Genomic DNA, 23,039 nt, shown 5'->3' with positions numbered 1-23,039 from the left:
CTGAAAAACTTATGTTATTCAATAATTTTAATAAAGCCCAAATAAATAGAAAACATCTTATTTGCATATTATATATAGCAAGTACATTGAATATTCAATCTGTTACATTAAAAAATCAGGAACATCGCTACAAGCCCAATCTCAGTTCACATAACACAATTAATAATAAACAAAACAAACAAACAAACAAAATAAAAACCCTATCGATATTATTGTTAACAAATTGTTGCTTCAAAACTGGCCTTTTTGTACAGTTTAGGTTTGAGAAAATTTTTACAAAATATTGAATTTATATTAATTCTGCTTTGTGGTAAAGGCCATATTAATAAAATATTTTTAGACCAAAAACCCCGAAATTTTGTTGATTTTTTTTGTTTTAATGTAAAATTTCCTAAAATGACTGGTTAATTATTGGAAATTAAAGCTAATTTTTATTCATAACAATAAACAAACCTGTTTCAATATATCATATAGCATTCTATTCACGAAAATAAAATGTAGCTATACAGGTTTTCAATATAAGATCGATTTCAATTCATGAAGATAATATGTAGGTAAGAAACTAAATATGAACACAAATGATTATTTTTTAAGGACTAAATATTATAGTATTTGCAAAAGCAATATCGATATTTTAAAATTCCTTTCACGAAAATATCGATATATTGATATTTTGATGCATTTCACACATCTCCAGTTCAGTTCTAAATTTAAAGCGTAATTTGGTGCACACAAGAACGATGAGCGGATGCCATCGATTGGAATAGTTAAACAAATCGCCAGCGTGCCACATCTAGTGAAATTGCATTAGCCAAATAAAATCACTAGAAAAAACAAATCAAAAAAGCGCAGTTTAACCAACAAACAGTGTGTACAATTTCACACACCACGTAACGTAACACATGTGCGTGCGTGTATGAGTGCGTGCGAGCGAGAGAGAGCGAGTGTCAAAATGACAGCAGTAGCAACAAAAAAAACAACAACAGAAGCAATAGAGACCAAATCAACAACAACAACAACAGTATAGTCAGCCAGCTGTGCGAGGTCGTTTCACCCCCTCCCCTCCCTGAAAAATAGAAAAAATAACATAAAATTTGATAAAATTTTCTGTTCTCTGACAAACAGGATAAAAAACCAAAATTGTTTGTTACGTTAACCGTTACTCATAACTCAGCAAGCGTGTTATGAACATACTAAAACCAACCAAACTCAAGTGCATCGTATTTAACCAACTGCGTCACACTTGGACGTTTCTTTTGTTTTTTTGCGATTTGCTGGTGAAGTTTTACGAAAAGGCTCTTCCATCTGAGCACCAGGAGCAGCTGATCAATCATAATAACAATAATAACAACGATCTGATCATGGAGCAGGATATGCCGGACGAGGAGCCCCAGCAGCAGGATCAGGCGGACATTGGGGCCCGATTGCAGGCCATTCAGGGCGCTGGCGAACCCATGGACGCAGCCAGCGATTTGGACGACGAGGAGGAAGAGGACGACGACGACGTGGATGTGGACGTGGACTATGGTGATACCGATTCGGAATCGGAGTTCGAGGAGATGTTCTCGGATGAGACGGTCAGTTCCAGCGATGAGCTGGAGGAGAGCAAGGAGCGTTCTCCGTACGCCTTCCAGCCACTGCGTTTGGTCAAGTGTCAGTACAAGGATAAACACAACTTCGGTGGTTTCCCGCTGGCGCGCAGTGGCCACCGCATTATCGCCTCCAATTCGCACCTGTACTCCCTTGGGGGCTATAATCCCCGAAGCGCTGTAAGTGCCTCCCGTAACGGACGCTGCCTGCTCTTTCAGGAGCTTTGGAGCTTTAACTTCGCCACCAGGACCTGGAAGCTGGAGCTGAATGCGGACAATGCCAGCAATATGCCCGTGGAGCTGGCGTCCAATGCGTTGACCATTCACAATAATGTGTTGATTGTGAGTATCTATTAGATGCTATATAAATCACTATAGCAGGAGGCGGCACAGGGGGCTGTTAAGTAGACGAAAATAGATGAGTTCGATTGTCTCTCTCTCGTTGGGTGTGTAAACAGAGAGAAAAATGTAGATCACTTTGAGAGACAGCATTTTTCACTTGAAAATGTTGTATCCAACCAGAAATGTTTAAATTGTGGTTGTGGTTTAAACAAATTCCATACCTAGGGGTGCTGATAACAAAAATATAGAAAATTGGCAACTAGCCATTCTCTTGCAAACAAATTGCTATCAGCACTTGTAAACTGTAAATAAATACCTCAACAAGTATAGTGTTTCTGATACGTTAGAAATGTTTATGTTGATCTGGAATTTATTTGTGGCCTGTCATAGATTTTTAAGGTACAGAAAGGCAGTTAATGATTATATAATGTGACAATGCCCACTCTAATATTAAATATTAAAATATAGTTCATTTCTTTCTGTGTAGTCTAGCAAAACCATCAATTGCAATAAAAAAAACTTGTTTGTGCTCAAGTAGAAAACACAATTGAATTGTGAAATGAGCAGAGAAATCACACAGCTGATCGACCAGATCTCGATGGAGAGTGAAAATTAGAGAGAGGGTTATTCTGGGTAATGAAAATCGCCAGGGCCAATGCCACGCCCTTCTCCTCGCCTCCACTTTTCCGCCTGTGGGTTTTGTTTATGCATTCTAAACACCCGAAATGTCAACCTAAACAGCTGCCCATGGCCATAGCCGTATGCCTCTCACTCTGGGACACCACCGCCTCCTCCTCCGCCTCTGCGCATGCCAGGCAACCCTCTTTTCCACTTTGGTAACTACGCAGTTGTTGTTTATGCTGCTGCCGCATGCAACAACTTGTTTTCCAGCTTTCCCCACCTCGCGCTCTGCTGGAAAAACTCAAAACATTGTATTTACCATTTTTACCCACCCAGCAGCTGAGTGCGCGCGCTTTTTTTTGGGAGGAAGTTAACCGAAAAGAAAAACCGAAAGCAAAGCCAAACGGGAGCTGTTGGCATTTTATGCTGGCAGCAATGCCCTTCCCTTGCATTCCACAATTAGCTATAATTTGATGACGAATCATGCCCCGATACATACACAAATACACACTGGAGACATATGTTTCCGCTTATGTGGGCTGCAGCTCAACCTCCCTACTGCAGCTCCTCTTTATATTCCACATCTTTGTTCGCCTCGACCTCCGAACCCTCCTCCACCAGGCGATGATAAGCTGCTGCAGCTCAAGTATCTGCTAATTGAATGCATTGGCAGCAATGTCAGGGGCGTGGATGCACCCCGTTCAGCTCTCTTATTGTGTATACTCAATGAACGTACTAGAAATAATCTAGAAAAAAATCTATTAAAAAACATTGTTTAGCAGATTCTAATTATGAAAATGAATGAATGAATTCAACGTCATAATTAATTTACATGACAAACACCCTATAAACTGGATTAGAATAATATTTTTACCACTTATCTCTTATATACTTTAGATTGTCTCATAAAATAAGTAATAAGCAAAAATACTATAAAAGAACAATGTATTTAATTTTTCAGTCCCATGGAGGCACGGGATATCCCTTTGGAGAATCTTGCTCCAACGACTGCTACGTTTACCGCACGGCCAGCGCTGGCGCGACACCGGGCGTAGAGCGCCTAAAGGTCCAGGGTGATCTGCCCACGGCCCAGTACGGACCGGGCATAGTGATTCACAAGCACTTCCTGTACACAATCGGCGGAACGACGGGCTTTGACTACACCTGTGATGTATATCGTTTGGATTTCCGCACCGGGATCTGGGAGAATGTGTACATCAGCCGTCCGGAGATGCGTGATGATCCGGAGGGTCGATATCGCCACGAGGTCGTCTACGATGGAAAGCACATCTTCGTGCTGGGCGGTGGCACTTCACACTCGGTGTACGATCTGCAGCGCATTCCGGCATACAACCTGGAGTCGAACTGCTGGGATTATTTCGACACGTATCCCGATCGCCGATCCGCTGACATGGAAGACGGCGACAGAGGCTATCCAAAGCCGCGCAAGTGTTTCTCCTGTGTGCAGCACCAGTCCTCAAACGGGGACATCGAAGCCTTTATTACGGGTGGCCTGCAGGTGAGTTAAAACTCGAGGATAAAATGTAAATTATTAAATCATTTTGTTTGAATGAGGTAAACAATAATGCCTTTTGCAAACAAAATAAGAAAACCTATTTATGAAAACCTAATATGAAATTTAAGAACATCCGCTAAAGTAAAAACTAAATTTTCAGGGCGATTTCTCCACGTATTTTTCGGACATTTGGAAGCTTAATCTGCGCAGCAAGAAGTGGTTCCGCATCGAGACCGCCACGCTGCCCCGCCCCCTGTATTTCCATTCGGCAGCCCACTCTGATAATGGATGCATGTACGTGTTCGGTGGCATCGAGTATAACGTTAAGGAGATGCGCCGTCGCAATGTTCTGTACAAGATGTGGATGACGGTGCCCAAGCTGAGCGAGATGTGTTGGGACGCCATCACATACTACAACGACAATCTGAACTTGTACGATAGAAAGACACTGCTGGGAGCCGGGATTCCCAAACGTTTCGCGGAACGTCTGCCGCCGCAGCGGAGGAGGAGGTTGGACATTAACCAGCCGGACCCGTCCATGATTATTTCACTTTACTCGAACCCGAAACGTGCCCGCTCCACAACGCAATAGGCCTGCCCCCCGTTAACCCGATAATAAATCGAATCTGAGGAGGGGAGCCGGTGTCTCCTCGCCACGAAACTGTTTCAGTTGCAGAACTTTACGTTACTATTGTTTAAAAGTTTTGTTTCACATTGAGCGCGCGCTGTGATCGAATACGAAGGACATTTATAGTTATACACATATGTATTTTGATACTCGAAAGGAGAGGCGGACATGTTTAGCATGTAAATAAGATTGTAATTAAGTTTAGCTAGCGGAACAACAGCCAGAGACAGGCCATGCGTATGTATTCTAAACTTCAGCTTACAGATCAGCCAGCGCACCCCACACCCGAGCATCCAAAAACCACCTCGGTAAACCCCACAGTATCTGACCAGGTCCCCTACACATTACACGCTATGCATCACGGCCCTGAAATTGTTCACCCTTCTTTAAATCCAACACCCATACCACTTTGCACACAATCGAACCAATATTGAAGGCTACACCAAACAATGTCATATAGAGGGGGCAACCCCGATGTATTTTTGTCAAAGTGTACATAATACTTAGCGGTAGTAATATTTAATTAACATAAGACTCCATCATTATTGCGATATCATGTACCAATGCAGTGCGTACGGTACTGCACGCCCCCGTGGCGAACGTCGGTTTGCTCGATTTATATTACCCAAGACTAAATTTGGTTGAATCTAAGTTAATAAATAAATTTTTAATGCAACACCATCGGCGTTTGATTCGTACCATTCGCATCCTGGCACAGATCATTCACGGCGTAGTTTTGCCAATGACCCAGTTTCATGCTTCCCCGGCCAAAAAAAAACGCTGTCCGTGGTTCGGAATTTCTCGAAAGGATGGGGCGGGCAGGCGTTGAGTCATGCGCAATTTGCAGTCACAAATGCACCCTGCTAACCATGATTTTCGGCAAACTGCGTAGCACCAAAGCCCAAAGTACAGGTATTCGGGCGATGAAGCGTTTTGAATTCGGTGGTTGAAAGTAAAGACTGTTGCGCTGACCCCGTGGAGCGTTGATGCATCGCATAAAATAAGTGGAAAAAGAACGAGGGGAGAGTTGGAGTGCAGTTTTTGCTGCGTAATAGGTCCGTGACCTGGTTTGCCAATGACGTCACCAAATACGCCTTCAAATTCAAACTATGCGGAAGTTGTGGGTGAAATGTAGATAAATTTGTTGATGCAAATGTCTCCAAAGGAAGTACTGATAGGGTGGAGTATAGAACATCCTGTGGCTTTAAAATGAGTCACCTAGATTGAAGTTTCAAAGGGATTGGAATTTATTTACATAATAGAAATTTTGATTGTATACAGCAATTTTAAATACATATGTATGTACATATATTGTTGTTATCATGTTTTCAACTATTTTGGTAATTCTTATCTACTACATTTAGTATATTACCAAAACCTCAAATATTATTATTTATTGTGCAAATATTATTTGGCAGTTAAACAGGTACTTCTTTTTTAAATATTTAGTTTTTTACAATTTAATTTGCGGCTGAAATTTTGTAATCATATTTATCAGTTTTGTATAATTTGGTTTTTTTGTTCTCTGTTAATTTTACAATTTTTAGTCTAATCTATTTCAAATGAAACATAACGGGCTCAAAGGAAAAAACAAGCTTCACAAAAACAACATCATTCCAATATTAATGTTCTGGTTGGGAATAAGAAAAAATGGCATATTATCATTTCAAGCTGTGTTTTTATTCCTAAATTCTTCTGGAATCCTGAATGGCCAAAAAATCTCGTCAGTTATCTTTCCTGAGGGTTGAGGAATAGAGAAAGGAAACGAAGGAATTGGGTTCTTGACTTCGCGGAACGGATTATAGTAAGGAAGACCAGAATCGGTGCTTACCCTGACTTCGGGTAATGAATTATAGTAAGGAACCTGAGGAAAGGGGTACCTGACTTCGGGCACAGGAATATGGGAACTGAACGGAGGAATGGTGTTCCAGTCTTCGGGTAATGAATTAGAGTAAGGAAACTGAGGATTTGGGTTCTTGATTTCGGGTACAGGAATATGGAAAGAAAACGGACGAATTGGGTACCGGACTTCGGGCAGAGAATTATAGTAAGGAAGCCGAGGAATCGGGTTTCTGAATTCGGGCACAGAAGAATCGGTGGGAGAAATGGTGTTCTTGACTTCTGGTACAGGAATATCGGAAGGAGGCGGCGGAATGGGGTTCCTTAATGCGGGTTCAGGAATATCGAAACTCGGAGTGGGGTTTCTGACATTCGGCACAGGAATATCGGTGTGTGGCGTAGGAACAGGTTCTGGCCCAGGATTGTAGGTAGAATGTGCAGGATTGTTGTCGATTGGGCGTTCTCTGTTCGGTGAGGCCCAGCATCCCATGCAAAATGGTAATGGCACAATAAGAAGCAACAAGAGACAACTGAAAATGTAAGAAAAGAAAAGAAAAATAATATTTAAATTATATAAGTCCATGATTTTGAACTCTACTTACGCTGATGGTATACACCTCATGTTGCTTTTTGATCAGTCGCTGATGAGATCAAAACTAGTAATCTTACTTTCGAATCCCCGTTTATATAGACGCAAAGCCGAACAGCTTCATGCGTACTTAAAAGCTTTAAAGAATTTAATGTTATTGTCACTAATCATCCTTTGTAATCAACGAATATTTTTTATTTTGGAGCTTCAAAGGTCTGCTTATATACTTTTCTTATCATAAAAAGCTTTCAGTCATTAAACTTATTTGTGCGCATATTTTCTTCCGAAAAATATAATACTTCCGGACAACATCTTAGATGTTGTCTTAGAAATAATAAGCTGTATTATAAGTAACACAAATATGATAAGGGTTCATTTATACACTTTCAGAGGCTATTATAATTTCAATCAAACTTGATACTTGAAACTGTCTCAATTTTGGATCTATCTAAATTAAGCTTTTCTAAACATATATATAGCTGTGAAAGAAACAATCATGAAAATAATTTTAAAAATTTACACTCTTTCATATACATATAAGATTAAAACTTGATATATACATGTTTTTACGATTTAAAAAATACATTTTAATTATAATACATTCAAGGGACTTTGGAACAATAGAAATATTAATTGTGAAATAGCTTGCATTGTTTTTAGGCAAATACGCTTCAAAATCGATATAGTTTTATGGATTACAATATTTTCGGCTGGCCATAAGTATAACCATGATAAGAGGACAACTGATGTTTTATAATTATTTATTTTTTTTTAATTTGAAAATAATTTCAAGTTGGCGGTTCAGATTTGCCGTTCCCAATGCAACGCTAACACCTTATCAGCTGATTTATTTGCCATTCCTTATGCAGTGTTTGTGAAGGCGTAGTTCTGTTGTTTTTCTTTTTTCGGCATTAAAATCCACACAATATGCTAAAACCCAAAGCCTTGACGCAGGTCCTCAGCCAGGCAAACACTGGCGGAGTGGAGAACACCCTGTAAGGAAACCACTTACCTTGCTTATTTGACCGACTAAGTATTTTCCGTACTCCCACAGCTTGCTTAGCCAGGAGGGCGCTCTTTTGGCGTACTCAGGATACGGCGATAAAGATGCCAGGATTACGGCGGCCATAGCCAGTAATATATGGGCGGCCTACGAGAAGCACGGCCGGAATGCCTTTCGCGAAGATCGTTTGACCTTTGTGCTGATTGATTGTGAGAACGGTCATGTGGCCATCACACAGGTGGGAGATTCTTTAGGGATTTCTTATGTGCTTCATTAATTACTCCCTCTATTTACAGGTTGCCAGTGTGCTCCTATGTCTATACGCCAAGCAAACTGTGGGATTGGGTCTTCTGAAGCAAAAGACCATGTCACTGGCCTCTTATTTGGAGCGACCGCTTAAGCAGATCTCGGCATTGTCAAACTAGATAGTTATTAAGTCCAACATTTGTCATTAAATTTAATAAGTAAATAAATGAATAATTTTCCTTTAAAGAAAGATGTAACCAATAATGATTCATTTCAAATTATTAAATTTAATAAGAAATAAATCCGTATTCTTTTAATTCAGAAATTATTATATGTTGTTTTATCCTTAATCCTTATTAATGTCATTAAAAAAAAGCCTTTTGGTTATTGGGTCAGGTTTATTTTTCTGCAAGATTTGTTCAAAAACGCACACAATTGGTATGGTATATTGGATAAGAAATTGGTTTGACTTATTTACTAAATTTGTGGACTTTGCAGATGCTTATTCGATAGCGTATATCTTCAGGGTGCGGTCCATGCTGGTGGAGGCGAGATACTGAGCGTGCTTTCCGAATCTAACGCCCGTTGCCAGGGCCGTGTGGTCATTGAATACCTTCAGTTCCTGCCACTGTTTGCACAGGTAAACCCTGAAAATAAATCGAAGTTAATATTATAGTTGTACCTTGGCAACAGAGTAAACAAGTTTAGTAAGGGAATTCTTCTTGGTGAATCTAACTCCAAAATGCGCAAATTTAAAAGAAAAGTTTATCGCGAATATGAAAGTAAGTTTTTATTTTGGCAGGTATATATTTAACTATAATAAGTTGCCTTTCAAGACTTTGTGCGTCCCAAGACTCATGTGGAACCAGATCCTCCGAAGCCCATTAATTTATCGATTGAGGATTTCAATGCGGTGCGTCACGAAACTTTTTTTTGCTCTTATATTTAAGTAATATTTTCCTTTTCAGCGCGGAGAAATCGCCAATCCTCGTGCTCCTTGTGTGGTGACCACCATCGATCCCGACTACATAAAAGATGCCAGTCTGCAGCGTTTGGCCAGAAAGTTTCGGATGAAAACGTAAAGAATCACAATATACTTGCTACATCCTCGCAATTTCTATTTTTCCCGTTTTTCAGGGACATTCTACTGCTGCGACAGATAACACGCAACCGCTTCATGTACTATGCCACCCAAGAACTGTTCTTAGACCGAAAACGGGAGAAAGAGTACCAGGACAATCTGTACGAGAAGGCCGAGGAGTTCCACAAGTTTGCCGATGACTCGCTTAAGAAGATGGAGGCGGAAGAATTTAAGAAAATGCTGGAGGCGCAAGAGAAGCTTAAGATACTTAAAGAAAGCAAACTGGCCGAGGAGCTCAACGAGGTAAAACTGGAGCACCAGCGAGTCCTAATGGAAGTGCAGGAAGTCTACGGTCGCTTTCAGTATCTGTTAAAGCTTATCAGCTACTTTGACGACACGGTGGAGGAGGACCAGACCGAAGGGGAAGAAGTCAGCAATAAACTCATTATGCCGCAGGAGATTGTGGCAATGGAGATTACCGAACGGCATCCGGCAGGACTGGAGCAAGTGCGACAAATCCAGAACTATATGGACAAGATAGTACGACCTTATTTGGCTAAGCGGAATCATCTTGACGCGGAGATTTGGATTCGTGGCTATGAAAGGAATCGCTTAAAGGTCTCCAACTACAATAGACGATTCACTCAGTTGGCACTCTTAAACCACATCGTGGGAATTCTCCATGACAAGTCCCAAAAGACATACGAACGCCAGGTGAAAGCCAATGTGTTTCTCAAGGATCCCGAGTTCTTGCAGCGACGGGTAGCAGGACTTCAGGAGCGGTCTAAGGGTTTATTGAATGACTACGAACAGAAATACTGCAAAGAGTGGGTCAAAGTAAATTTAGGTCTTAAATTCTAATTAAATTAATTTTCTTTTCTTGCCAGCAAGCTGAATATCAAGCTAAATAGCATTATCCCAGTGATCCTAAAGCACATCCAAAACAAAGTTCAGCCGGAGCAAAAGAAGGAGGTGACGGAGCCGCCGCCTAAGTTAGCAGAACAAAAGTCATCCAAGCAGTGGCGCACTTTGGAGGATATGCAGCCGCCAACGCCGCCACCAAAGTCCACATACGAGGACGAACAGGACACGACTCTGGCCAAAGTGGAGAAAATCCAAGCCCATGTTCTGGTAATACTTTGTGCTGTGCCTCCCATAGAAATATGACTATTAATGGTTTTAACCTTTTAGGAACTCTTGGCTAAGTTGGACCACATTGAACCAAACAAACTGCAGTGCGTGGAGCAGCAGGTTCGCCGTCGCATGGCAGCGGAAAAGGAGATGTCTCGCCGTGCTCTGGTCAAACAGAACCGCCTGCATAACTGGATGGCGCACTTTAAGAAGCACCACAAGCTGCAGGTGGAGCAGCGGTGGAAAAACAAGGTCTAACATGGTCAACAATAATATACACGTATCAATTTAAAAATTAGATAACACCTTGGTTAAAAGTATAAATTAAATCGGCATATATAAAATAAACTCACCTGACATCGCTGCCGGCAATGGCCAAGTAGGTACCACTCTGGTCGAAGCACAGATCCTTAACCTCGTAGCCGTCGTCCAGCTGGATCGTCTTGAAGTTCTTAAGCTTCCGCAGATCCCACAGCTTGACACAGGCGTCATCTGCAGCGGTGGCCAGGTAGTAACCGTTCTCCGAGAATGAGATGGCTGAAATAGGTCCAGTGTGTCCAGGGAAGTTGGCCACGTTGCTCTGCTCCTTCAAATCCCAGATCTTGACCTGCGAGTCCACGGTGCCTGTGCCGAAAATCAGACCATCGGGATGGAACTGCGCCGTTGTCAGACCCACCTCGGCGAGGTCAGCTACCTTGGTGAGCAGGCGACCGGTGCGGATGTCGGAGAATGCCCAGTGTTTGTCGGACGAGGTGGACAGCAAATAGTCGCCCGTGGGGTGCAGCGAAAGTCCAGTCACGGGGCCCTCGTGGCAGCGGAGAAGCAGCTGCGTCTGCGAAGTGGGCACGTGCCAGATGCGAATGTTCATGTCGGGCGAGCCGGTAATGACTGTGTCCTCGTTCGGGTGATAGATGACTTCGGTGATCTTCTTGGTGTGTCCCTTCAGGATGGCCACCATCTGCTCGGTGTCCTTGTTAAATACAGTGGCGTTCTTGTCGTTGCCTCCAGTTAGAATTCTGCTGTGATCAGCGCTGTTAATGTCCAGGGCCAAAATGCCAGGCACCGAGGCCGAGTGCAGGCCGGGATGGGAGGCGACGGTAAGGAAGCTCTTCACCTGGTCCGGTGTGACCAGATCCTCGGGCACAGTGCGACCGCGCTTCTTGCGCTCCTGCGTCAGCACTGTGGCCTTGTCCTGCAGCTTCTGTATGACCTCGGCGCTCATGCCCGCCTGTTCCATGGGATGGGCAGCGGCGCCACCGGCCTCAGCAGCCAGGGCAGGCTGGGGAATCGCAGTGGGGGCGCTGACAATGCCCGCTTGAGGTTTCAGCGTAGCCAGAGCCTCGCGGGCGGCGGCCACCTCCTTGTTGAGACGCGCAATCACACGACAGGCGGCATCGTGCTGGTACAGGGCATGGGACAACTCTTGGCGCGTCGTTTGCAGCTGCTGTCGCTGTGTGAACGAGTGGATCATCAGAGCGTCCCACTCGTCCTGCATCGTCTTCAAAGTGGCCGGTATGCTGGTGGCGCTCGGCGGTTTTGGCTTCACTACGGCCGGCGTCTTGATCTCGATCAGCTCCTCAGGCTTTAGGTCTTTGCCGCTGATGGGGTCGACACCGTTCTCCAGCAGATACTTCTCAATTACCCGCTTCTCGAACACGGCTCCTGAATATGGGGAAACCACGGGCGTCTCGGGGACTTCGTTTGTCACTGGAACGAATGTGTGGCTCATAATAGCTATTTTTTGTTTGAAATTAAATTAATTCACTTACGTGCGCAAACCAAAGCCATTGCTGTTTATGTTTTTGTCACTTTTTGCGTAGTCTAGTTAGTAAATTAAATGTTTTACACGTTTTTCCCGAGCCAAGCGCAAAATTGTCGGCAAAGCCGCTTCTTGTTATTATGCCAGTCACACTGCCACGCGGGAGTTATCGAAAACAAGGTTGCCAGATGGTTATTGATTTGGTTACTAATTTGAATATGGTAGAAATAGCTTGAAGTAAAATAAATCTAACTTATCAATTTGCTTTATATCATCATCAAACAATAATGTCTATTTCGTATTTAACTTTGATGGTTTTGACTAAAAAATGTATTGTTTTTTGATTTCACACTGCATTTAATTCACATTGGTATACAATTTGATAAATTTAATTAATACAGAAATAAAAGATTGCCATTAGTATGCTAAAAAATAAATTTGTAATTATTATTATTTTATAAGAATACCTCAAGGGAATGTTTATCATATTAAAAATAAATTATTTGATTTTACAGTAAAGTCATCATGTAGATAATGAACTCTGCATCATATGTTTCTCTGTTTGGCAGTCACAATGCCACGCGCACAACCTAAACAAGAGATGACAATCCTAGCACGTTGCGCTGTTTCTGTTATTTAATTCCCGAATTAGCTTAAGAACACGAAAACTGCCAATAAGCAGTATATAAAATGCTGAAGCATCTTGTACGATGGCGGCTGGGCAGCCAACTGCTAAAGGGAAGTGCTACGCCAGTCAGATACGCATCCGAATCCACCAGCGGAGGAAACCTACTAACCGGCATTGAAGAAACGCCAAAAAAAATCGTAAATCCATTTTCACAGCCCTCTCCAGCATTGAGTAATGTGGCGATATCGGAGACCAAAGAGGATCGGGAGAAGCGTCTAAAGGTGCTCCAGCTGGAGGCGGACATTGCCCACCAGGAAGGACGCCGCGTGCCGGCACTGGACTTCTTCCAGGACCACCACTGGGAGCACGTGCTGAGTTTGCCCACCAAATCGGCCCGAATCAAGTACTTTGGCTATCTCTGGCAGATCGAGATGAGGAAGGAGTCAGAGCAGCGGAAGAAGGCTCAGCGGGCGGAGGACACTGAAAGGCGGAAGGAGGAGATGCGCAAGGAGCGCGAGGAGAACACGCACATCATTTACGGCCTGGGTCACACCTCCATGTTCCTGCGCATCTATGACACCACAATGAATCATTTTCAGAACAACCGGCTGACCCGCGCCATGCAGTTTGCCCCTAAGATAGTTTTGGATTGCTCCTACGACGAGCACATGAATAATAGGGAGGCTTCGTACGCTGCCAAACAACTCATGCTGTGTTTCGCCGAAAATCGGCTCAATGACGAGCCCTTCGATCTACACTACTGTAACGCCCAGATGGAGAGTACGTGCATGAAGGGCCTCCAGCGCTACATCCCCACCATGCTTAACCCCGAATTTCCGATGAACCTTCACTCCAAGTGCTTTACGGAGTTGTTCCCCAAGGAGAACCTGGTCTACCTAACACCGCATTGCCGCGAGGATCTGGTCACCTACAATCCAGATGACATATACGTCGTGGGTGCCATGGTGGACACAATGAACAACGAGCCATTGTCGCTGGCCAAAGCCAAGCGATTGGGTCTGCGAATGGCGAAACTGCCCCTGGATCGCTACCTGCAGTGGGGATCCGGTTCGGGTAAATCCCTTACTCTCAACCAAATGATCAACATCATGCTGGACCTCAAAAAAACCGGTAACTGGGAAACGGCACTGAAGCATGTTCCCCGGCGAAAGGTCATCGAGAATGAATTCCAGCAACGCAGGGAGAAAAGTCACTGGGGTACGGGCACGAAGGCCAGGAAGCTCAATATTCGAATCGATCACCTGCTAGACTTTGAAGAGGATCGTCGGCAGGCTACGTCATTTGCAACGCCCCAAAAAGTCAGGCAGAGACGGGAGGGCATGGAGTTCCAACTGGACACCTGGGCCACGGGAAAGCAGAAGAAAAAGCAAAGACAAAATTAAAGTTACCTGTTGTATTCATTCAATTGTAATTTTATTTCAGTTCAGATGGTAGATGCGTTACTTTGGTTGGATTGACTCTTCTGCCTCTACTTCCCTTTTAATCGCTGATACAGTTTGATAATCAGATGGAATCTCTTCTATAATCAGATTACGATCATTTCCAGAAGCATCGTCAGCATCTACATCGTTATCTATACCCGGAACACTTTCCGGCTCAAGCTCCAGCTCATCTTCTCCGTCATCATTATCAGTCTTCTTGTATTTGAGCCACATGTTTTTGGCATTAATGGCCTGGTAGTTAATGGCTGCCTTGAGGCCAGCCTGCTTCATCAGCTCCTTGGCATTGGCTTCAAACTCCTCCACAATAGCCTTGCGCTCCACGGTCATCTGTTTGGTCTCCTGCACGAAAAGCGCTTGCGTGCGCAGTGCCTGGAAGAAGTCCTTGCTCAGGAAAGTGTAGTAGTTATAGGCCACAAAGGCAACATCAAACATGTTATTCCAGCGAGCAGCGCCCTTCTGCAGTTCGGCCATTTCCAAGGGCGACACATAGTGCACTGTGACTCCGGGCACCTGGATCCAGGGTTTATCGTAGGACGCCTGCCCCGATGCATCCTCTTCCTGGTGGGTGAGTAACGGCGTCATCAGCAGCCGAACGGATCCGTACTTCCGGGAACGCGTGGGATCATGTTCGTAGGGGGTCTGGGTCTGCAGCTCATGGAAGAATTCCAAGAGGTTGCGCTCCGTTATGTCAGTAGACCGATAATCATTATCCCCATGCACCGAGTGATGCATCCGCTCCTCGGCGGTGCGCAGTCCGAATCCACAATACGGACCCGTCTGGATATCGCCCACATAACCACGATGCATGAATGTTCGTCCATCTCGCACCAATCCAGCCGCCAGAGTTTTGTTCGGCTTGCACTGCTCATATTCCGGAAAAACAAAAGCCACGCCCGAATCCCGCCAGTAGCGGTACTCCTGCGAACAGATCTGCTGTCCTCCACGACCCCATAGGGTCATGCTTATATCCCAGTCAAAGAGCCCAAGACGATGATCGTACCGTGTGCCCAGGAGAGCCCTCACTCGCCTCTGCCAATAGGAGGTCATCTCAAATACATTCCAAGGATCTGGCTGCCAGAAACTAAAGGCCATCTCCAAACCATCGCGCTCTTTGTACTTTAGTCCCTCAATATTCAGCATGGGAGCCAGTTGCTGCAGTTTTTCATCATCGGTGACCATTTGCAGCAGAGTGCGCCCCTTGGCGGCCATATAGTGATGTGAGCTGGGCCGGATCACAGCATTTCCGTAGAGGTCCATGTACAGATGCACCTTGCCCACCAGGCTAAAGGACTCGGGATCCTCAAGGGCTACTCCCAGTAGCAGCATACTCCTGGCTGCAATTTCGGAACAGCCATCCAGCACATATATGTTGAGTTTGGGTTGATTGCGATGGGTGTATCTCTTGGCCAGAGTCTTAATCACATGACGTGGATCAGCTCCGCCGCAAATGAGAATGTTTATGCTTTTTTGTTGATCATCTCCTCCTGCGCCTTCCACTTTTTCGCTCGAATCTCCTTCCTCCGGCAACGGATCATCCTTGATCTTAAAGGCCTTCAGGTACTCCTCGTACAAATCCAATGCCGGGCTCAGTCCCCACAACATATTAATTTTATTTGGATTTAATTTTTAACAAACTCAGATCTACCTTGACTTATGTATTTTGTTGTACTAACCGCTCTGAGCTCCGTTTCGCTTTTCATTTGATTGATGGTAGTTGCCAGGACTACTTGTTTTCGCCGTTGTCCCCAGCAACGTCTTGCTCCTGCGTCAGTACCTCATTTGCGTGCATCCGTTGCGGGGATTAGGGAGCTGTGGCAATCATAACGGAAATTGCTTTCGATATCAGTGGCTTGCAGCGGGCACTGGACAAATGGCTCCTCTTGGAGGGATGTGGCACCATATACCATACCAAAAAGGGCGGAGTGAATGGGAAATGGCGGATAATGCATTATTCAGACTTGGTCTTGGCTGTTTGCTTTCAGCTGATTGGCAAGGCGAGCAGCGTCAAATCTATCGGGGATTGCTCTTGGATTCATAATTGTACCATTTCCTTTTCTAAAGGAAAGTCTCAGCGGGAATGGTCAGGGGAGTCTTAATGGAAATTTTGAAAAGTAATGTTCAAATGGGTTGATTTTACTAGTTTAAATAATAATTATTATTATGTATTTATTATTTATTTAGTATGTTTGACTGAATCATTTTTAACATTACTGTATAATTTGCCAGATATTTAGAAAATATAATTCTCAAACTACTCTCGTCTTTCATATAATAAAATGTCTTTATTTTGTAATTTTTCTTTTTTACAATAGTTCGCTAAACGCGAACCAAAGCGAGATAAAAGATATTGCGTCTGGATTTTTGGAAGGTTTTTCTTTTTTATTGTTTGCCTGCGGGAAAATCGTTGGTGGACAAATGGATTTAAGGCCCCCGGCAAGTGGCTCACTTAATCCAGATACTTTGCTGTGTTGTGTTAGTTTTTTATTCAGCCTCAATTCTGTTTTTCGTGTCTCTCTTTTTGCTTGCTAACTTTTACTTGACAATGTCTGAAAGTTCCTAATACATGGTTAAGTCTTCGCCATAAAGTTTCCCGACTGTTCAGAATGCCTTTCAAATGTTTCTCTGTTTCTCTCGTTATACGCTGCGTATGCGTGATTTGACGATGATAGCAGGCAAAGCCAGAAGCTATATGTATGTATTCAGCTGTGCCTAAGTGAAAGCTTAAAGTAGTACACCGAGGAGAAAAGTGAATGAACTTTTTTTTGTAAAAAAAAAGTAATTTATTTTAAAGAAATAAAGATCTCCAAAAAATATCCTTTGGTAACTAAGTAAAAATTAAAAGGTTTTCCTCGTGAATTTTTTATTTAATGAAATATATTTATTTGTAATTACAATACAATAATTTAATTAAATTATTTGATTTTCAAATTAATGTAATTATATTTCAAGCCAAAATAATAACAATCATTTGTTCAGTGTAGGGGAAATTAGAGGGAGGTAAGTGCACATTAGAAGTCGTTCAGTGCTTTGTGTTCGGCTGCAATTATTCGGCTCCGAGCAGGAAAAATCCATTCAGATGAACAAGTATGATGTGGAGGCATTTTGTCGAGCCTTCCGCAGCGTTAAAATTTTTAAGATTTTTTTCGGCAAAAGATTGTGCCGCAGGCGAATAAAGGCTGTCATTAAATTCCCCGAAAAACCAAAAGCTGAGTTTTGGGATTCCCTTCGAGGTCTGAGGGAAGTACCATTGGATTTGTCTGCGGTTCAGTGGGTTCAATTCATCAGGCCTTTTCTACTTTTCCTATGGCTTTCCGTCTCTACCAAAAAACAAAAGTAATTAGATACCAGAGCAGAAAAAGGGTTGACCCAGGCTCACTATTTTTCACGTTTCTTGGTGGGTTATTTAACGAGCGTATGGGCATTGATCACAAAACCTATGTATGTGCTATGAGAATGGGTTCTCCTTTATTGTGGAATTGTGCCAGTGGCTGTGGACCTGTCCCACATACACCCACTCTTATCAGCAGCATTCATTGTCAATGCTTTCCGCAAACTTTTCTCATTAGACAGTGCAAACAAAATGGCTGCGTCTGCGGTTTTATCCACCCAAAATCCCACCCACGATGCGGATGCCTGCTGATGTGGACGCTTTGGCTTTTGTTTGACATTGGCTTGGCAAATGGTGTCATAATGGCCGGAGAACTGCAAACAAACAATAGCTGCCGACAGCGCGACAGATGGGCCGAATAATGAAGAGAGAAAGATGAAAGCCGTGCATAATGGAACAAGACAGGGAAAACTGATTTAATTGTGGCCAACTCGATGCATGTGTCTCCGGCTGAACATTGACCCACAAAACCATTCATCTAGATTTCCGAAAAATAATTAATTAAAATCTTATTGCTCGTAGTTTGCTGTCCTACAGTAAATTAAAGACTAAAACCTGGTTATGTGTTTTACCTTTTGCTGATTTGTAGTGCAGTCCTGAAACAAATCAAGTTGTAATGTCAGAAGAACAAAACAAAATAATGAAGATATATGTGTTTTGTACACTTTAGTAAATTATATATAATTTTATTTCAAATCATAGTGATAAATTCATTAGCTGTTGGTTTATTCAGCTAAAAGATATAAGTCCAATACAAAATATAAAGAAAAACTCACTTTAAGTTTTGCTGTTCTCCAGAAAAGTTGAGTTTAATTTCGAGTTAATAGACATAGACAGGGTGTACATTTATCAGTGTGTTTATTCGATATCGCTAACCGATTCCGTTGCCGTATCCGTTTCCAGATGCATAGTTCCTCGGGAGATGCTCGTGGCTCAGCTACAAAGGTGGACACTACACTAAACTACATAGACGTTAATTGCTTATTTGTAACGAAGTTTCACTTGTGGCATGCATAGAAATATCCAGTGTAGAAATATCCATTTGTCGTTCTCAGTTTAGATTTGCTTTGTGGTTGTTTATTAGTTTTTTCGTTCCAGGCTAGAACCTCTGATTGTCAGGAAGTTATTGAAGTTATATCCGAGGGAAGTGCAAGCCCGTGACCCGAAAAAAGTGCGTTTTGAATTGAGGTCGAGGTAATACTAATTCTACTGCGAACATGGGAGCTTAATATATATACATTTGCTTATTTTCATATTTATTCATCAATGTGTTGTCTTTGTGCTTGTGTCAGTGTGGTTTTGTTTTGTTTTGTTTTCTTGTTTTCACTTGTGTTTTTAAGCATAGTTACGCTTTTTACCCCTTCAGAGAGCTTGTATTTGCATATCTCATTTGAACAGATTCTAAGTTATTGCGTTATTGCGTCAATACAATCAGCATTTAGCTCGGGTTTGGTAGGTACATAAAACACTCTACAACAATAAAATGTCTAAATTGGCTCACTTAATCCTATAATTCCTACAAAGTCTGAGACGGTGGTTTATCAGATTTAACTATGTTATGTTATTGGTTTACATCTACACAGAGAAATGGGAGATGGGTTATTTGTTACGCTCGTCTGCCCACTTATTGCTTGCCAGTGCCATTGCCATTGTGGATAAGTACTCCATTTAATTGAGGCTGCCTTAGGTCTTATCCCTTGTGGTATCCTCCTCCTCCTGAAGCGAAATGATCTGCGTAAATCGACAACAAATTCGGAATGTTCTTTAGATTGTCTGCGATTACACTGGCATCGGTCTAGAGTGACATGCCCAACACCGAATTACTTGCTGGCATCTACGTTCGTTCACGTCCAGCTCTAATAGCAATTGCCAAATAAACGTTACTTGCACGAGACATCAAAGCAAAGGCTTTCGCTGCGGCCATTGGCCAAATCAAGATATGGTTAAGCTCTATAAACTGACTCTAGTGGTTCGGCTAAGGGATATGTGTCATTGCGACCTGGTGGTATTGCATACTTACTTGGTTGCATCCAGCTGGCCGTGCAGAGGTCGTTTTTTTTTGTTTTACTTTGCGGTTATAAATATATTCTATTTTACGAGTTATCTATAAACTGTGTAGAATTCTCAAAAGTGATTTTCAGCATTTGCATTTGAGGTATGCCCGTATATTCGAAAGGTAAGTGTGTCTATGCCCTAGTAATAACAATGTGATATCTTAGCCTAACGTCATAACGTCCTATCCCCACTGAAAGAAATCGTCGAAGTCATCTAGAAACGAAATTGAACCGAAATTAGCCAGATTGGGTTAGTCAATTTTGGGGTGCCGTTCTGTGGTGGGTTCTTGCAAAGTGCTCTATATACGGTGAACTAGCTTCGATTTAGAAAATACTGGAGATAACATGCCAATCGAGTGGGGAAACTTATCTAAATGGTTTTCTTTTATTGTTGAGGGTTTTTCTTTTATATTTTATAGTATTTATTCACGCTGCCGTTGGCTACTGTTCCGGTTGCAGTTGTTTATGGGAGCAGTGAGCTGCGGGAACTGGTTTTCGAACTGTGGGCGGTGGCTGTTGGTTTTTGGTGGTAGTGGTGGTGGTTCATTCGGAGTTGTGGTTCGGATAATTGGAATGGAAAATGGGAACTTCATTTTCATTTTTCTTTTTTTTTTTCATTTTGGGTTAGCAGCAGAATTGTGGCCATACTGGACAACAACTTTAAACGGAACGAGTATTTAAATATGCAGGAAGATATATAAATATATATACACCGAGAGAGCGTAAAACGTTATAAAATCGAGAGGAGTCGAAAGTGAAAACATATACTTAGAGAACGAAAGCGAATAACACTTTATAGTACACTTATGAATATGGTACACAGGCTCAAGTTCCGTCTTGGTTTTTTTCGGGGTTTTCGTATTTGTTTCTTTGGCTGAAAGCAAAACATGCCTGAGGAAGATGAATGAACTTAACGTAGGACTTGGAGAACAATCTGCTTACCTCACTGGAACCCATGGGAACAACCCACCCACAAGTCCTGACCCCATTCGAATCGATTCAATTCGATTCGATTCGTTTTCGCTCGACTGGAATTGATTGCTTTTAATTTGCTCAATTTATTAACCGGCCAGCGATGAGCTGGTCTCTTGTTTGCTTATCGACTTAATCGCGTTGCGAATTTATTGATTGCAATTTTATGCATTGGCCAGTGCGAAATGAGCACAACCACTGGCCGGATGAGCACTTAATATTCATGATGCAGCCATTTACTCGAATGCCATTACAGTCGAAAACACGCTGAGTTGCCTTGTCATTACCTGGGGTAAAACTAATTATAATTAACAATGGAAAATGGCATCCACGCACTCATTACAACGTTTTTACATGTACATGTCCCAATCACCATTTAAACTTTGAGTTTACGAGTTTCTTTAAAGTTTGGTATGGGTTAAAAACTGACAAAAAAGTTCTAGGAAGATTTGTATCAAAATTAAATGTAGATTTCATCAAGAATCTTAAAGTTTAATAAGCAGATGAATAGATTTCTTCTAATTAACTCAGAGAATTTACCTTATATCCAACATAAGTTAATTTCGATTTTAATTTAAAACTTAATTTCAATGTCCAACATGAAGTAAATTAGATTTAAATTACTTAAAAAAATTATTAAAAAAATCCAATACCTTTTATTTTTTTACAAACCAATCTATGTTAAAACTGTCATAAGCTCTTGAAAAACTGTTGGGGAAACACTTTAACAGCTTTTTTCTAATTGTTAGGGAGTGATACTTGAACAACTTAAAGGTTTTAAAGAACTTTTTAAACAAATTCAGCTGCACCCATGAAAAAAGTATTTATAAACTGCCTAGCATTTACTATAATTGACCAAAGTTCAGTCTTTGTTTTCAAGAGTGTACTCACCTGGACACAGTTTCCGGACAATTTGATCATAGATAATTGGGTATAATTGAACGAGCAATCAAAATAAAACGAAATAAACCTTGTGGAAATTTATTAAAATAAATATGTTAAAGTTGACTAACGGCGAAAAACTACGCATGGCCAAAACTACGGACAGAGGGTGGCAAAAGGGGTGCTGTAGAACGGAAGTGGTGGTGTGGTGGTGCAGAGTGGTGGTGTTGGTGGTGGTGTGGCTGTTCAGTTGGGTCGGTGGTGGAGTGCCCGCCTGTCGTCATTGGGCCACACAGTCATTACAGTTGGCCGTGGGATCGGGGGTGCTGTTATTCGAATGGGAATTGCCGGAATCCCGGAGAGGGTGACCCCGACTGGACTCGGACCGTTGGCCGGTGGCCTTGTGGCACAGGAGTTGCCAGCGGCGCTGCCAGTAGGAGGCCTTTTTGGCCAGAATCTGCTCGCTGCCGGCCACCTCGATGTGGCCCACCGATGCCCGACTCGACTGCGGATGCAGGATCAGATCCGTGCGCAGCTGCTGCACACGGCGGACATCGTAGTTCTCCACCACAATGATGGGCATGGGTCGTGGTCGTGGATGGGGTCGAAGTGGGTCGGGCGGATTCAGCCGGATGTTCGGCTGCAGGGAATGGCAGTTCCGCTGGCGACGCCAAAGGCGAGACTTAAGACTGGGCCAGTGGAGCAACTCCCGCAGGGATATCCGTTGCGGGGATTCGGAAGCGGCGGGACCTGGCGCTACGAGGAGATCCCTGACCAGGTCAGGAGCCACCACACCCCCATCCGTACTCTGTCCGAGGTCGTGGGTGTCCAGCCGCAGGCTGCTGCTGTCCTGCGAGTTCTGTGGTGGTGGTGTGCTCACATAGAACTTGGTGCGGCCGGAGCGACGTGGCGCCCGCAGGCTGCTGGTCTTCCATGCATCGTGCAGGGATCGGAGGCCGGGCAAACGTGCAAGGAGGTGGATGTTATCGTAGGAGGCGGACAACATACCTGCGCGCTCGTCCTGGTACTCGTCGTCATCCGACGATTCGAGCCGGTCCTCCACCAGCGATGTTTGCCTCGAGAGACCCTGTTAGGGAGTTCAGATTGCACATTGCATGTTGCATGTTGCATGTTGCACATTGCAGATTGCACATTTCAGATTGGTGTGTAAGCAAACAGAGACGAAGCGAAATGAAACGAAAAGAAGGAGACGGAACAAAAACTGAAATGGTGAGCGCATCTACTACGAGTACCAAAGGATTACACACACTAAAGCGAACTGCAGCTAAGGTCCTTCCATTTGCTCCT

The 23,039-nt window shown here is 43.1% G+C and overlaps 8 protein-coding genes across 17 annotated transcripts in view; 4 read left to right on the top strand and 4 right to left on the bottom strand.

Moving 5' to 3' along the window:
- The first annotated feature begins 690 nt into the window (after positions 1–690).
- On the top strand, positions 691–5,372 carry LOC108048649 (kelch domain-containing protein 10 homolog). Its single transcript, XM_017129452.2, has 3 exons — positions 691–1,931; positions 3,514–4,071; positions 4,229–5,372. Exons 1-3 carry the CDS (start codon positions 1,185–1,187, stop codon positions 4,658–4,660), a joined length of 1,737 nt encoding a protein of 578 aa, XP_016984941.1. The 5' UTR covers positions 691–1,184; the 3' UTR covers positions 4,661–5,372.
- A 703-nt stretch (positions 5,373–6,075) lies between these two features.
- Positions 6,076–7,206, bottom strand: LOC108048623 (extensin-2-like). The gene is made up of 2 exons (XM_017129396.1): positions 7,138–7,206; positions 6,076–7,065 (listed from the first exon to the last, which is right to left on the bottom strand). Exons 1-2 carry the CDS (start codon positions 7,155–7,157, stop codon positions 6,363–6,365), a joined length of 723 nt encoding a protein of 240 aa, XP_016984885.1. The 5' UTR covers positions 7,158–7,206; the 3' UTR covers positions 6,076–6,362.
- A 767-nt stretch (positions 7,207–7,973) lies between these two features.
- On the top strand, positions 7,974–8,623 carry LOC108048624 (ragulator complex protein LAMTOR2 homolog). The gene is made up of 3 exons (XM_017129397.2): positions 7,974–8,119; positions 8,179–8,365; positions 8,424–8,623. Exons 1-3 carry the CDS (start codon positions 8,052–8,054, stop codon positions 8,550–8,552), a joined length of 384 nt encoding a protein of 127 aa, XP_016984886.1. The 5' UTR covers positions 7,974–8,051; the 3' UTR covers positions 8,553–8,623.
- Positions 8,624–8,751: 128 nt separating this feature from the next.
- Positions 8,752–12,489, bottom strand: LOC108048659 (pre-mRNA-processing factor 19). Its single transcript, XM_017129463.1, has 3 exons — positions 12,355–12,489; positions 10,939–12,292; positions 8,752–9,020 (listed from the first exon to the last, which is right to left on the bottom strand). Exons 1-3 carry the CDS (start codon positions 12,371–12,373, stop codon positions 8,876–8,878), a joined length of 1,518 nt encoding a protein of 505 aa, XP_016984952.1. The 5' UTR covers positions 12,374–12,489; the 3' UTR covers positions 8,752–8,875.
- On the top strand, positions 9,051–10,929 carry LOC108048660. The gene is made up of 6 exons (XM_017129465.1): positions 9,051–9,155; positions 9,210–9,286; positions 9,342–9,451; positions 9,511–10,281; positions 10,342–10,585; positions 10,646–10,929. The coding sequence occupies exons 1-6, from the start codon at positions 9,116–9,118 to the stop codon at positions 10,841–10,843; spliced, it is 1,440 nt and encodes a 479-aa protein (XP_016984954.1). The 5' UTR covers positions 9,051–9,115; the 3' UTR covers positions 10,844–10,929.
- Positions 12,490–12,932: 443 nt separating the features above from the next.
- On the top strand, positions 12,933–14,398 carry LOC108048653 (mitochondrial ribonuclease P protein 1 homolog). Its single transcript, XM_017129457.1, has one exon. It carries the CDS (start codon positions 13,035–13,037, stop codon positions 14,373–14,375), a length of 1,341 nt encoding a protein of 446 aa, XP_016984946.1. The 5' UTR covers positions 12,933–13,034; the 3' UTR covers positions 14,376–14,398.
- LOC108048652 (dynein axonemal assembly factor 3 homolog) lies at positions 14,378–16,107 on the bottom strand. Its single transcript, XM_017129455.2, has one exon. It carries the CDS (start codon positions 16,035–16,037, stop codon positions 14,433–14,435), a length of 1,605 nt encoding a protein of 534 aa, XP_016984944.1. The 5' UTR covers positions 16,038–16,107; the 3' UTR covers positions 14,378–14,432.
- A 2,498-nt stretch (positions 16,108–18,605) lies between these two features.
- LOC108048641 overlaps positions 18,606–23,039 on the bottom strand; it is a 42,127-nt gene continuing 37,693 nt past the window's right edge. For 4 of the 10 annotated variants that reach the window (XM_017129425.2, XM_017129423.2, XM_017129422.2 and 1 more), the window contains one exon: positions 18,606–22,818. In XM_017129425.2, coding sequence (XP_016984914.1) covers positions 22,012–22,818 — 807 coding nt within the window. In that variant the 3' untranslated portion in view covers positions 18,606–22,011. The remainder of the gene's footprint in view (positions 22,819–23,039) is intronic. The other 6 variants (XM_017129427.2, XR_001769494.2, XM_017129428.2 and 3 more) reach the window with 6 other exon arrangements.

The sequence above is a fragment of the Drosophila rhopaloa genome, unplaced genomic scaffold, assembly GCF_018152115.1.
Source record: "Drosophila rhopaloa isolate 14029-0021.01 unplaced genomic scaffold, ASM1815211v1 contig_115, whole genome shotgun sequence".
Classification (NCBI taxonomy): Eukaryota; Metazoa; Arthropoda; class Insecta; order Diptera; family Drosophilidae; genus Drosophila; species Drosophila rhopaloa.
The sequence above is the reverse complement of the archived record's forward strand: the minus strand, read 5'-3'. Positions and strand labels throughout refer to the sequence as shown.